The following is a 15,303-nucleotide window of genomic DNA, read 5'->3' on the forward strand; positions in this document are numbered from 1 at the left end:
GAAGGGGGGAGAAGCGAGGCGGTCGGAGACCGGCGTGAGAGAGGTGGGAATCCCGCGGCCTTCGTGTTCGTCCCGCGCCCAGGTCGGGTGCGCTTGCAGTAGGGGGTTACAAGCGTCCACGCGGGTGAGGGAGCGAGCGGCTTCCAAGCGAGCGCCTGTCTCGTCCTCGTCCCCGCGCGGCCAACCCTCTCTAAGAGGGCCCTGGTCCTTCCTTTTATAGGCGTAAGGAGAGGATCCAGGTGTACAATGGGGTGTAGCAGAGTGCTACGTGTCTAGCGGGGGAGAGATAGCGCCCTAAGTACATGTCGTCGTGGCAGCCGGAGAGATTTTGGCACCCAGCTGGTGTGATGTCGTGGCCGTCGGAGGAGCGATGGAGCCTGGCGGAGGGACAGCTGTCGGAGCGGTTGGGTCCTTGCTGACGTCCTCTTGCTTCCGTAAGGGGGCTGAGAGCCGCCGTCGTCATAGAGCATGCGGGGCGCCATCATTGCCTATCTGGCGGAGCTAGCCAGATGGGACGCCGGTCTGGTTCCCTGCGGCCCGAGTCAGCTCGGGGTAGGGTGATGATGGCGCCTCCTGTTGACGTGGCAGGCCTGCGCCCTAGGTTGGGCGATGTGGAGGCTCCTCCGAAGCCGAGGTCGAGTCTGTCTTCCGTGGCCGAGGCCGAGTCCGAGCCCCTGGGTCGGGCGAGGCAGAGGTCGTCGGCTGAGGCCAGGGCGGAGTCCGAACCCTGGGGTCGGGCGAAGCGGAGTTCGTCGTCTTCTGGGGCTGAGCCCGAGTCCGAGCCCTGGGTCGGGCGGAGCGGAGTTCGCCGTCTTCCGGGGCTTAGCCCGAGTCCGAGCCCTAGGTCGGGCGGAGCGGAGTTCGCCGTCTTCCGGGACTTAGCCCGAGTCTGAGCCCTGGGTCGGGCGGAGCGGAGTTCGCCGTCTTCCGGGACTTAGCCCCGAGTCCGAGCCCTGGGTTGGGCAGAGCGGAGTTCGCCGTCTTCCGGGACTTAGCCCGAGTCCGAGCCCTGGGTCGGGCGGAGCGGAGTTCGCCGTCTTCCGGGACTTAGCCCGAGTCCGAGCCCTGGGTCGGGCGGAGCGGAGTTCGCCGTCTTCCGGGACTTAGCCCGAGTCCGAGCCCTGGGTCGGGCGGAGCGGAGTTCGCCGTCTTCCGAGACTTAGCCCGAGTCCGAGCCCCGGGTCGGGCGGAGCGGCGCTTCCTATGGTGCCTTTGGCAGGGCCTAACTGCTTGTCAGTCTCACTCTGCCAAGCGGCACTGCAGTCGGAGTGGAGCAGGCGGCGCTGTCCTTCTGTCAGGCCGGTCAGTGGAGCAGCGAAGTGACGGCGGTCACTTCGGCTCTGTCGGGGGGCGCGCGTCAGGATAAAGGTGCCAGGCCACCTTTGCGTTAAATGCTCCTGCGATTTGGTCGGTCGGTGCGGCGACTTAGTCAGGGTTGCTTCTTAGCGAAGGCAGGGCCTCGGGCGAGCCGGAAATATGTTCGCCGTCGGAGGGGGGCCTCGGGCGAGACGGAAATCCTCCAGGGTCGGCTGCCCTTGTCCGAGGCTAGGCTTCGGGCGAGGCGTGATCGAGTCGCTCGAATGGACCGATCCCTGACTTAATTGCACCCATCAGGCCTTAGCAGCTTTATGCTGATGGGGGTTACCAGCTGAGAATTAGGAGTCTTGAGGGTACCCCTAATTATGGTCCCCGACACTATTCATGGCAGTCTTCGTGAAGATTTTGAAGCTCACGTTCAACAAGCATATAGGTCTGTACTGTTCTATCCTTATTGCCTCAGCCAACTTTGGGATTAGAATGATCGTCCCAAAATTGAGGTTGTGCAGCGGTAGAGAGCCCCTATTGAAGTCCTCGAACAGAGCCATCAAATCCTCCTTGATCGTTTCCCAGAATACCTGATAAAATTCTGCTGAAAAGCCGTCGGGACCAGGCGCTTTGTTATGTTCCATCTGGAATATCGCATACTTAACTTCGTCAATGGTAAAGTCTGCGGTAAGACTAGTATTTTCCTCCTCAGTGATTTGCGGTATATCCTCTATCTGTCTATCATCCAAGTGGACATTGGATTCATCTGCAGGACCAAAGAGGGATTTATAGTAAGATGTGATATGCTTTTTAAGCTCATCATCTCCACTAATTATCCGAACTCCATCTTGTAGTTTATAAATCCTAGTCTTCCTATGTTTACCATTCGCGACCAGATGGAAATATTTAGTGTTCGCATCCCCTTCCAGCAAACCTTTAGTTTTTGCTCTCTGGTACCACTTAACCTCCTCTTCTCGTAACATGGCCGCGAGCCTATTACGAAGAAAACTGCGCATGTCTACTTCTTGTGTAGAAAGAAGACATGTTTCAGCTTTCTTATCAAGGGTGTCAAGTTTTTGGAGAATTTCTTTCTTTTCCTTCTTATTTGATCCACTCGTGTTTTTTGCCCATCCTCTCAAGTATTGTCTTAACTTCCTTATTTTTCGCTGCCATCTCTCAATGGCAGTATCTCCACCATACTCCTTTGACCAAATTTGAGTGACCATCTCCCAGAATCCCTCCCGCAACAGCCATCCAAGTTCAAACTTGAATTCAGGCTGTACGGAGGAAGCAAGGTTATCGCCACTATTTAAAATTAAAGGGGTATGGTCCGAGATATCTCTAGAGTGAGCAACTACTGTGGACCTAGGAAACTTTAATTCCCATTCTGTGGAGACAAGAATACGATCTAGCTTTTCATATGTGGGAATAGATCTTGAATTAGCCCAAGTGAACTGTCTTCCGGACAGTTCGAGCTCTCTCAAATTCAAGCCATCTATTACCGCATTGAATAGAAAAGGCCATCTCGAATTAAAATTGTCGTTATTCTTCTCTGATGAGTTCCTGAGAATATTAAAGTCTCCCCCAATGAGGATTGGGTTGGTAACATGGCTCACCATATTAACCAGTTCGGCTAAAAAATTCTCCTTAAGGTTATCCTGTGCCGGACCATATACGCACACAAGAGACCATTTGAACCCATCATCTTTGTTGCGAAGAAGAAATTTGACATAAAAGTCTCCCTCATCTATCGAACCTATATCATACACATTGAGATCAATACCCATAAGTATACCTCCTGACCGTCCCCTTGGTTCCTTGCAATGCCAGATGAACTCTCTACCAGCACAAAGGTTTTTAAGGAACGTATCCGAAAAAACATTCTTGCCGGTTTCCGAAAGCGCAATGAAACTAAGGTTGAATTCCTTAGTTAGATCAGCCACAAAGCGATGTTTTTTCGGGTCTTTAAACCCATCACAATTCCAAAAGACTCCCTTCATTATGACCTTCTTTTATTTTTCCTCACTTTCCTACTCTTTCCCATCTTCATTCCTCTACCATATGCAGTTTTAACAGAGGATGATGGACAACCTGACTCTTGCCAATATGGGTTATTAACAAGGTCTACATCCATCACTTCATCCGTTATTTCTCCACATAGGTTATGAAGAATGAACTTATCAATATCATCCTCTCTATCATCCTCTCTACTAGAGTCCAAAGATTCACTATCTGATACATCCGTTACACCCTCAACCTTTTTAGCAGCTGATCTAGAATTCTGTTCCTTGTCTAACAGAACTACCGAATCAGATACCTCCCTATCATTTTTGCCTAAACCAATACCAATGTTGCTAAGATTTAAAACAGCCTCAGAAACGGGAATGTTAAAGATACTATATAAATTAATATCAGCCAACATGCTTTGCGTACCTCCATTGCGTTCAACCTTCAAGCGTTCGGCCCTTGCCAACGCGTGCTCGTCCAACGTGCTTGGCCTCCTCTTACGCCCTGCAACCAAGGACTGGACACACTCCGGAATCGCCGCTAGCTGCTGGACCGTGGCTGCCTTAGTCTCCTATGATTCAGAGCTTGTTGCCATCGCTGCCTTCTCTTCAAAAACAGCCGGCCTATTCTCCTCATCACATTGCAAGGCTTGACCATCATCCACCGGAGCAGCATCCATCACTTGTTTATGCTCCCCGACATCATTACTGCCTTTCTTCTCCTCTCCATCTCTCCCTTCCTCACCCGACATTTTGAATTGCTCATTCCCTTCCTTGGCATTATTTTCCTTGCTGTTGTCACCGTTACCCTGGTCGTCACCGCCAAGATCAGAGACCATAGGTGTTGGTTCATCATCCAGAGGGCCTTGTTCCACCCAATAGTGCACCTCGTAAATTATCTTGTTAATTTCCACATCACCTGCGAATGGAATTGCCTCTGGATCAATGACAGCCACCAACATTCTACAGACCCCATGCTTGCGGAAAAAAGGCATGTCCACTTCAACCGTGACCCCAAGTGTCGAATCCACTCCCCAAATGTGTTGGTAAGTGCAAAGCTGAGCCGGCAGTCCATCAAACTGCACCCACACATTCGTCAGCCTTGCCTTGACCCGTCCTTCCGCCATGCTAGTGCTAGCTATGAATTCCATCACTGCCTTCTGTGATTTAGCACGAACCGGCCCCCACTCCACCATACGCTGCAGTTTCGAGGCTGATGGAAAGGTAGTTCTGTAAGAACTAGCCGAAACTTGTTCCACCTTCCAAGGAGCAGACCCGGGAAGCAAGCGGTCCAGCTCACGGTTAACATTCTCCAAGCTGATCTGTCCCTCCGACACTTGTATCATTGCTGTCCTAGCATCTTGCTTCGTCTTCACCAGCTTCTTGTTCGAGGGATTCATCTCTTGTTTATGGAGATACATTGCATCAGTCATCCATCCTGCCACCCTCATCATGGATAAAAACAACTATGTAACTTGGAACCCAAAGAGTTTATTCCCTTGATCATGATACGACCACAAAAGCACATGCGACCACGAAAAGTGTGTTGTCATAGTAAATAAAGGACTCGTGGGTGCATGCGGCGCCTGCACCTATACAATAGTGGTTTTATTTCATAGTAAATATGTGTGAAGAAAAGTTTGTTGTCGACCATCAAGTGCACTTATTTTATGCACGTATTTTACATTATTGTTAATTATTACTTACACTTGCAGCTCCACAGACAGTAGTACCGTGTAAATTTCTCAACTGTCAGCACCAAAAACAAATTTTAAATTAATTTGTTATATGTCAACTTTTTATTTTTTATGGAAAGAATTCACTTTAATTTTAAATTAATTTTTTAGAGAGAGTCCATAATACTGACTTGCCAGTAGAGTCAATATAATTGGTGTATCATCGTAACTCACTGTCATTATACTAGTTCATATAACCTATGTCATCATTTTTTTTCCTTACACAACAATAGAAGATTTTGATCGCTAAAACAAGCGGCCTCGGCCTTGACCACCCAAGTTTGGATTTGGACCATCAGTTTTGGACCCACTTACTTGTCCCGCCCAGGCCCATGCTTGGCCCGCAAGGTCGCAACATTCACATCAGCGTAGGCCGAGCCCGTGGAACCAAATATGAGAATTCATAGTTTAAAAATGAAAATGTAATTCCCGTGTCATTCCATACTTGTTTTAGATATCTCGAATAATTTGCAGCCTTGTATACACACAATGGGAAACGAGCCCGGCAGGCAAAGTGTCTGATTAGTCAACGAGCCGAGGAGATAACCGGTGAGCAAATACAATACTCTGCTCCAGTCCAATACAATACTCGCCTGACAATCCAGCAATTTCATAATCCTAGTCTCCCTCGAACTTCCCGCTCCCCCGTTGTAGTTCTTGCCTGCTCGGCTCCACGTACGCGTGACGCCCCCAAAACCCTTCTCCACACCGGCGACTCAACGATCAGATGCGTACGCCGGCGGCCGGCGGGTGGCGGCTGCACCCGCGGGGCAGCAGCAGCAGCAAGCTGACGAGGCGGATCATCAGCAACGTCAAGATCACCCTCCTCTGCGCCTTCGTCACGCTCCTCGTCCTCCGCGGCACCGTCGGCGTCAACCGCCGCCTCGTCTACATCGCCGGCAGCCCCGACAACCGCGCGGACTCGGCCACGGCCACGGCCACGGGCAGCGCCAGACCCGTCGAGGACGTCGAGCGCATCCTCCGCGAGATACGCGCAGACTCCGACGACGACCCGGACGCTGGCCCTGACGACAACGACGAGGCGCCGACGTCGACCAGCTCGTCTGCGGCCACGGGGCACCACTACGACCGCGGCGCCGCGTGGACGACGACGAACTACAGGCTGCAGCCGCGGGTGACGCGGTGGAACGCCAAGCGGCGGCGGTGGCTGCACCAGAACCCGGGGTTCCCGTCCCGCGACGCGCGCGGCGGCCCGCGGGTGCTGCTGGTCACGGCGTCGCCGCAGGGGCCCTGCGGTAGCTCCGACGGCGACCGGTTCCTGCTCCGGGCCACCAAGAACAGGCTCGACTACTGCCGCCTCCATGGCGTCGAGATGGTGCACGCCACGGCGCGGCTGGAGGACCCCGAGCTGCGGTCGGCCGGCGACGGCAACGGGTGGGCCAAGCTCGCGCTGCTGCGGCGCCTCATGCTGGCGCATCCGGAGGTGGAGTGGCTGTGGTGGCTGGACGCCGGCGCGCTCGTCACCGACATGGGGTTCGAGCTCCCGCTGGCGCGCTACGAGGGCGCCCACCTCGTGGTGCGCGGCGACTCGTACCAGCTCTTCCAGCGCCGAGCCTGGGACGCCGCCAGCACCGCCAGCTTCCTGCTCCGCAACTGCCAGTGGTCACTGGACCTGCTCGACGCGTGGACCGTCATGGCGCCCAGGGGCCGCGCCCGCTACGACGCCGGGGCGCTGCTCACGGCGACACTGGCGGGTCGGCGGGCTGGCGAGGCCGACGACCAGTCCGCCCTTGTACACCTGCTCGTCACCGAGAAGGAGCGGTGGATGGACCGGGTGTACCTCGAGAACCAGTACTACCTACACGGCGTCTGGACGGCGCTGGTCGGCAAGTACGAGGAGGCCATGGAGAAGCACCACCCGGGGTACGGCGACGACCGTTGGCCCTTCGTCACGAACTTCGCCGGCTGTAATCCTTGCGACGACGGCAAGAATTGCAGTGACGAGTACCCGCTGGACCGGTGCGCCAGCGGCATGGAGCGCGCCTTCAACTTCGCCGACAACCAGGTGCTCAGGCTCTACGGCTTCCGGCACGAGTCGCTGGCGAGCGCCGAGGTCAGGCGCGTGGCAAACCGGTCGACGGACCCGCTGGAGGCCAAGGAGGAGGCTCTCGCTTTCTTGAAGAAGCCCAATGAGCCGGATCTATGGAGCAACGATGTGCGCAAGAATAGAAAGCGTAAGGGAAAGGGAGATTTAGATTCTGTTCTTGCAAGAATCCTGAGGAGACTGGGATGGCGATCCAAGTGTTGAATTGTTTTTTCCTTCTTTTTTTGTGTTTGTGTGTCTTGGTTGTTCTTGGATTGCGGTTTTGTACTATGGAAGGGGAACATATATACATCAAGCGAATTGCTGTTGCTTGCTGGCTCATGACAAATGAAACGTTTCAAGAGGCCATGGTTCAAAACATTGCAATGTTCATAATCTTTTACAGCTAATATACTTGAAATAATTTAAGTAGCGCAGCACTTCTTTTTTCAAAACCGGAATACCAAAGATATCCAGAGTACATACATGGCCATTCATGATCTGTTGCTGAAATAGTACATTCCGCATAGCATACAGACGAAAAGAACAGCATTTCCAATTCGATCTGTAGGGAACTAGGCACACACTCGCTGACAGTGACAGTTGCATGATCTTGATCTCTCTGCGTCTTAAACAATGCTAATTAATCCGACGAATGGTGGTGCATTAGTGCTGCAATTCAGTCACACATTGTTTGAATCATACTACTCTTCTGCCCCCATTTCATTTTTTTTCTCTAAATCCAACTGAAGGCATCAAACATATAACAACAAAGTTTCTAGGTTTTGCATAAGACATCAAAAAGAAAACGCAAAGAAGGAACTGATCAAAACTCGTACGTTTAAGTAAGTATAACTGATGTTTTCTAGGTGAACTTGGCGTCCATGTTGAGCGCGGCCTCCTTTGCCTCGAGCGGGTTGGTGGTGGGGTCGGTGACCCTCCTGACCTTGGCGGTGGTGAGCGAGCGGTGGCGGAATCCGTAGAGCCTGAGCACCTGGTTGTCGGCGAAGTTGAAGGCGCGCTCCATGCCCCGGATGCAGCGGTCGAGCGGATAGTCCTCGTACCTGCCGCAGGTCTTGCATCCGACGAAGTGGGTGATGAAGGGCCAGCGGTCGTCGCCGAGGCCCGGGTGGTTGTCCTCCATCATCTGCTCGTACCTGTCCACCAGCCCCGTCCAGAAGCCGTGGAGGTAGAACTCCGTCTCCACGTGCACCTTGTCCATCCACCGCTCCTTCTGCACCAGCAGCAGGTGGATGAGCGCGGACTGGTCGTCGGCGTCGAAGGGCGGGCGGCCCGTGAGGCTGGCCGTGAGCAGCTTGCCGGCCTCGACGCGGGAGGGGCCGCGGGGCCCCATGGGCACCCAGGCGTCCAGCAGGTCCAGCGACCACTGGCAGTTGCGGAGCAGGAAGATGCCGGCGTTGAGCGAGATCCACGAGCGCTTCTCGAACAGCAGGTCCGGGTAGCCGTGGATGACGAGGTTGCGGCCGTCGTAGCGGGACAGCGGGAGCTCGAACGCCATGTCGGTGAAGATGGCGTCGCTGTCCACCCACCAGATCCACTCCACCTCCGGGTGCGCCAGCATGAGGCGGCGCACCAGCGGCAGCTTGGACCAGTACCCCGTCAGCTCCGGGTCCAGGTGCGCCATGTTGTGCACCACGTCGATGCCGTGGAGCCGGCAGTAGTCGATCTTGTTCTTGGTCGCCTTGAGCAGGTAGTGGTCGCCGGCGGGGTTGTCGCAGGGGCCAGGGGGCGACCCGGTGACGAGCAGCACCCGCGGCCGGCCCCGCGGGTGGAGTCGCGGGAACTCGGGGTGCTGGGCCATCCACTCCCGCCGCTGCGCGTCCCAGCCCCGCACGGGCGGGCCCAGGCTGTACTCCCGCACCTTGACCAGCGTCGCCGACGCCGAGAAGTTGCCGAAGCTGGCCGCCGTCGCGTTGCGCGGCGACGACGACGACGACGACCCGCCCTCGACCACCACCACCACGTCGTCCGCCTCGGAGTCGGAGCGGATCTCGGCCAGGATGCGCTCCACGTCCTCCACCACCTTGGCGTCCGCCGCCGCGCCGTCCAGGTCGCCGCTGCTGACCAGCAGGTTGAAGCCGGCCGTGCCGCGGAGGACCAGCACGGTGATGAAGCCGCAGAGGAGCGTGATCTTGATGTTGTTCAGGGTCCGCTGCCGCTGCTTCTTGGCGCTGCTGGCACGCAGCCGCGCCCCACCGCCGGCGGCCACCCCCATGCTAGTTCTTCGTTCCGATGCAGCGGTGCACCCTGCACGTGCTTCTCTCTAGATCGCTGGGACTGGGAGAAGCTGTGCATGTGCATGTGGTGGTGAACTCGATCGTGGATGTATAGCCTTGGCGTTGCCGACGAGCTAGCAGGGAACGTTCTGCTTCAGTTTGTGTGTACTAGAAGTCAGCGGGGGGCGCGGGAACTTCGAGGGAGAGGTGAATTTTGCAATCTCATGCAGCTGGGCCTGGGCGTGTGGCAGCACGATTCCCGATCTGCAAGACTACTGGTGCTTCCTCCGAGGTTTTAGCACCAAACACAAGTGACACACAGGCTCTAAACTAATCTGCACGGGAATCGTAGCACGCGCAAATTAAAGCATTTATAGCGGAGATCGAGTACTATTTGTTTGTTTATTGATTAATTTGCACAGGCTGTACGCGCATGTCCATTCACTGGAGAGTCAGCAAGCGCAACTGGCTTGGTTACTGACGGTAACTAGCTAGAACTAGAACATCTTTTTTTTGTTCCATCATCGCATGTGTGCAGTGCAGGTCACCGACAGAATCGATCACGGAGGAGGCGAGGCTCTGGCATAGAGTTTTGTGGCACTATAATCTACTTTTGTGAGGTTTAAGAGGCTGTTTGGACATGCACCAACGGCGCCGCACTACGCCTAAGGTGCGGCGGTCGATTCGAGCGCTACAACTGCGGTGTCTGAAGTGGGAGGCGCGGTGTGGCGTCCGGGGCAGTCTTCCAAATAGGCCCTAAATCTTCTATTTTGAAAGGTGACAGGGAGCTTTATTTGCCGATCTATATACAGCAAGATAGCAGCATTCACTTTCCTTATTAGGCTTTTGGTTTGCAATTATTACTTTTAATGATCGATATCACATAAACACAACTTGTGGTAATCGGGAGTTGGTTGTTCACCCGGTGAAGACTACTATATGAGCGATCCATGCCATAGTGGTGAACAAACATAGATGGCACTTGATTCTTGCAATGATCGAGGAGAGCCACAGCCTCACACTGTGAGCTTTATTTCACAGTGTTAAGGATGTTGTCGTCCATTAACAGTGATTGAAGCAAGCTTGATGCTAATTATTCTCATTCTATGGGACAGTAACATGAGTGGAATGCATTAACGGTTGGGTCCTAGAAATCAGAAAACCTGGAAAATAGGTCCCGGCCGATCCACACACTGTAACAAATCGAGGACCCGTGATGATACATTTTACTCACTGTGAACATTGGGCAAACCTGGAAAATAAAACCGAGTTCTTTTTTTGCTGAAATTTTTTACTTTCTGAATAATAAGTTAATAACCCAATTGTATTGCAAAAAAAGTTGCAATATATTTTTATCTATCACATATAAGGCGCGGAGGTGGCTTAGAGTGCTCGTTTGAAACAGGATATCACAGTATTTCTTCCTGTAAGAAACGAATAAATTACTTACAATTAAAACTATCTACAAAACCTATGAAACATGCGAGGTGGTGATTTAGAGTGCTCGTTTGAACGACGATGTTTTCTTTTCCAGATAATAAGCAAGCTACGACTACGAGCGTGTGTGCTCATTTAATTTGGACGCCGCGCAATAATGATGGCTGGCCTGTTGGGGTTACTGATTGGTGCCTCTCCTTGGACTTGGCATTCAGGTCACCTTCTTATTATCTGATTCTAAAAGGCTAAACCATTGGCACTGCCAGTTCACACAGCCTTCTCGTGAACATCGAGCTACATTATTTAACAATGAGCTACAGTATGTAACAGGAGCTCTAGCTAGCAGCCGAAATTTAGACAAGTGACAGCAGCCAATGACAGAAACGTCGTAGGCGCCTCCATAAGAACAGCAAGCAACGTACAGCTAGCCTACTCCGGAAACCGTCTTTGGATTTCCGGCACGTTTAAGGCCTGCTTAGATATCCTCGAGCATGCATGCAGAGCTCTAAGCCTCTAATCGTGTGCTTCTTGTCGTACATGCATGATTACTCTGAATAATTTGCCAGACGACGCATACATATATGTGAGCTGTTCTAACGCATACAGTGTTGAGCATGAGTTTAGCATGTGTCACTACTCACTACCTGCTTCTCATTTGGACTGTCACTACTCTTCGATCACTACGCCTCTCCAAACTGGCTGAGAACATAGAATTATTGGTCCCACTGGCTGCCACCTTTACATATGTGTGTGGATGCTGCACGCACTTGCGCTACTTAAACCTGCAAAGGCGACAAGCACATTTCGCAGGCCATGTCTGATAACAACGCCCATCTCGAAACAAGCACCAGTTCCGATGCAGCTATAGCCGTATGCAGGACGGAGACTGCAAAAGAACAAGGACATCTTCTGCAACAGCTGCATGCATGGGGAGATTGTTCCAAGAACAAGGACGCATGAGGCTAGGGAGGAGAACTGGGCAAGAGGAAATTAATGGAGACTTTCGTGAGGATAGCATGCTGCCGCCGTCAACTTAGGAATCGGCCCGGTTTTTGCTTCGCCTCTAGTAAGGTCTTTGCAGAGTAGCAGCAGCTGGGTTCTTGTTCCAAGCAAACGACTAGTACTCCTCAAGCTGGCAGTGGCAAAGAGAAGATATAAGTCTAGATGATACCTAGTCCACTTCACATCAACTGAAATCTCAGCTGTTCATCAGTACAATCATCCAAAATTCTCTCTTATTACAAATCTGTATCTGGATCTGTATAAAGACGCACTGCAGGCTCGCAGTTGCTTGTATTGCTGTTTCCGTAAGGTTTCCTTGGTTGCGCGATTGATGATCCTGCTGAGCTAGCCAATCGTGGCTCTCCTCGTCAGGAATTCAGGATGGTCCGTCCAGAGCTCTCTGAACCTGCTAGTGCTACTGCATGGCATGTGACTGAAAACCTCTGCTGCTGGAGTTGGCGGCTTCTGAAGTGGAGTAAAGCGTGCATGGGGAGAAACAGACACCCAGAAAGAAAGAAAGCATGAAAAAAAGGGGAACTGAATCACGGAAACGGATTGTTTCTTTACGAAGAAGACGAAATGAACTGTTTGCTAATCACAGGCAGGCCAGTGGACTCATCTCATCAAACAGTGGTGGTAACAGTTTGCTTTCTGTTGCATGCTTGCTCTTTCGTTCCCTCTTCTTTGAATTTGTCTATGTACATTATCCGCGATGAAACAATCTACCGATGATCTAGCCTCTACTTGTTTTTTTTAGGTTTTTTAGAAGAAAACAAGAATCTCTAGCTTCGAACTCGTCTACTGATCCTCACCGGGAGCCCGCCGCTGATGGACGCGGTGAGCCCCGACACGAACTTCGGCTTGCAGGCGGCGCTGCTACTGTCCCCGACGACGTGGACGTCGAACGCCCTCACGACGGCCACCGCGACCGCCTTCATCTCGGTGACGGCGAGCTCCTTGCCGAGGCACACGCGGAGGCCCGCCTGGAACACCGGGTACCTGTACAGGCTCTCTGGGACGAACGAGCCGCCGGCGCCGGTGAGCCAGCGGCCCGGGCGGAAGGCGCCGTGGTCGGCGCCCCAGATGCGCGGCATGCGGCCCATGGCGTAGGGGTGGTACATCACGCGCGTGCCGCCCGGCACGTAGGTGCCGTCGGGGAGCACGTCGGGCCCCGCGCAGAACTTGGAGTCGAACTGCACCGGCGGGAACAGCCGCATGTTCTCGTACAGCACCGCGTGGGTGTAGTGCAGGCGCTTCAGGTGCTCGTAGGTGAGCGGCGGCGCCGGGCCGCCGTCGCCGTCGCCGGCCTCGGCGCGCATGGCGGCCGCCACGCCCGGGTTCTCGGACAGGAGCATGAAGAGCGTCGTGAGCGCGGAGGACACGGTGTCGCGCCCCGCGAGGAGGAAGCTGACGACGATGTCGCGCAGGTACCTATCGTCGTCGTCGGCCCCGGCTGAGGCCATAAAGCGGGACAAGAGGTCGTGGCCGCTGGGTGCGACGCCCAGCTTACGGCGCTCCCGGATGACGGTGGCCGCGAGCTCGTCGACCAGCTTGATGGCCGCCCTGAGCTCCCTCTCCGAGCCGACGTTGAGCAGGCGCTTGGCCCTCCACAGCAGCGGCGCCGCGGCGGCGCCGCGCGTGGCGCTGAGGCGCGTGGCGGTGTCGAACGCGTCGGCGAGCTCGGACACGGGCATCTCCGGCTCCAGGCAGCCCGGGTCGAGGCCGAAGGAGATCTTGCAGATGGTGTCGAAGGCGAAGCGGCGGAACACGTCCTGCAGGTCGACCACCGCGCCGGAGTCGGCGGCGCCGGCGAGCAGCGGCAGGAGCCGGGCCTCCACCTCCTGCGCGATGATCCCGAACGCGTAGGAGCGCACGGTGACGCTGCCGAGCTCCAGGCTGGCCATCTTGCGCTGGTGCCGCCAGGCGTGGCCGTCCACGTTGAAGATGCCGCGGCCGAGGAGGTCCCCGAGGAGCGCCGCGAAGGTCTTGCCCTTGGGGAAGTTGTCGAAGTTGGTCTTGAGCATGTACTCCACGTTGGCCGGGTTGGCCGTGACGGTGCAGCCCAGCACGTGGACGTGGACGGTGCCGGTGGGCGACTCCCGGAGGAGGTGCGCGTACCAGTCTCCCAGGTTGGTGAAGTCCCGCGCCCACGACCCCGTCAGGTACGCCCGGCAGACGTGGCAGCTGCACCACGGCCAGCGGCGGAGGAGCAGCAGCACCAGGGCCAGCGCCACCACGCAGAGGGAAGAGGCGAGGAGGGCCATGCCCGCGCACTGCGCTGCCCAGGGCAAGGCATCAGCTGCTGCTTCCATGGCGCCTCGCCGGGGTCTTCCTTCTTCCTCCTCTTGCCTGCTTGCCGTCTAGAATTAGCTAGTGCACAACTGGACACACAGGGAGGGGGAGAAGCCGAGAAGGAGAGGAAAATGCGTGTGAGAGTTTGTGCGGCACAAGACTGGTCGAGGAGGCTTTGTCTATAGAGACTATAGTATATAACGTGGGCGGAGGCCAATCCGCACATGGAGCACGTGCGTTTTTCATTAAACAACGTTTGTATTGGGGGGGAGTTTTTTCAGCTTTTGCCGCAATGTACACAGCTAATGGCTCACAGTCACGCATCCCGTAACAGTACATGACAGGTGGGTCCACATCAGCAGCTACCCCTAGATTGCACATGCTAAGTTTTTTTTTTTAAAAAAAGAAAGACTTTGCTTTGTTGGCGCATCGTCTCTATTTTTCCCCTTTGTTAAACTGTTACTAACTTCACCTTGTGTGTGTTTATTCCGTATTTCGATTGCCAATGAACACTACGTAGATACATGATAAATTATTTTGATGAAAATTGTTATGCTCCGCAGAGAGAGAGAGGAACATTAAAAACAAGCAAGTTGTGGATGAACCTAGGACTAAGCATTTTTCTAGCATAGGTCAAAAAGGACGATTAGGGAGTAGGGACTTGCAAGTAGAGGTACCCAAACGGGCGGCCCGGCCCGGGCCCGTCAGGCCCGACGGTTAATCGGGCCGTGCCCGGCCGGCCCGCGTGCCGCAGCCGCGGCCCAGGCACAGCACGGCGGCCTGGTGGTCGTGCCGGGCCGGTCCGTTTAACTGGTCACGTTCTCCCATTAATTCAAGAAAATAGCAAAAAAAAACTGTGTTTTTGTGAGGATTTGAACTCGCAACTGAAGGACACTAACCAGTATAACTCGAGTGTGTTTGTTGTAAATAGCTAATATAAAATGTAAATATATATATACTATGTTTTATAAAATAAAAAATATATAATCGTGTAGGTCCGGGCCGGCACTGCGGGCCGAGACAGCGGCCCAAGCACGGCACGGTTCTCGTGCCGGGCCGAGCCCGGCACTATTAAACGGGCCGTGCTTCGGGTCGGCCCGTTAGGCACGGCCCATTTGGCCATCTATACTTGCAAGATATATTATCTCCGGTTCAATTTATAATTTGTTTAACTTTTTTACAATAAATTTGATCAACTCGTCTTATTTTAAAAAAAAGAGTTGATCAAACTTGATAGTAATTAT

General features: G+C 54.0%; 3 protein-coding genes across 3 annotated transcripts; 1 reads left to right on the forward strand and 2 right to left on the reverse strand.

Moving 5' to 3' along the window:
• The first annotated feature begins 5,647 nt into the window (after nucleotides 1–5,647).
• On the forward strand, nucleotides 5,648–7,439 carry LOC103642270 (probable glycosyltransferase 3). Its single transcript, XM_008665582.2, has one exon. The coding sequence runs from the start codon at nucleotides 5,775–5,777 to the stop codon at nucleotides 7,314–7,316; it is 1,542 nt and encodes a 513-aa protein (XP_008663804.1). The 5' UTR covers nucleotides 5,648–5,774; the 3' UTR covers nucleotides 7,317–7,439.
• Nucleotides 7,440–7,532: 93 nt separating this feature from the next.
• LOC103640748 (probable glycosyltransferase 3) lies at nucleotides 7,533–9,575 on the reverse strand. The gene has a single exon (XM_008664238.4). It carries the CDS (start codon nucleotides 9,325–9,327, stop codon nucleotides 7,957–7,959), a length of 1,371 nt encoding a protein of 456 aa, XP_008662460.1. The 5' UTR covers nucleotides 9,328–9,575; the 3' UTR covers nucleotides 7,533–7,956.
• A 2,565-nt stretch (nucleotides 9,576–12,140) lies between these two features.
• LOC103640750 (cytochrome P450 94C1) lies at nucleotides 12,141–14,479 on the reverse strand. The gene has a single exon (XM_008664239.2). It carries the CDS (start codon nucleotides 14,077–14,079, stop codon nucleotides 12,550–12,552), a length of 1,530 nt encoding a protein of 509 aa, XP_008662461.1. The 5' UTR covers nucleotides 14,080–14,479; the 3' UTR covers nucleotides 12,141–12,549.
• Nucleotides 14,480–15,303: the final 824 nt, after the last annotated feature.

This window comes from Zea mays, chromosome 10 (genome assembly GCF_902167145.1).
Source record: "Zea mays cultivar B73 chromosome 10, Zm-B73-REFERENCE-NAM-5.0, whole genome shotgun sequence".
Taxonomy (NCBI): domain Eukaryota; kingdom Viridiplantae; phylum Streptophyta; class Magnoliopsida; order Poales; family Poaceae; genus Zea; species Zea mays.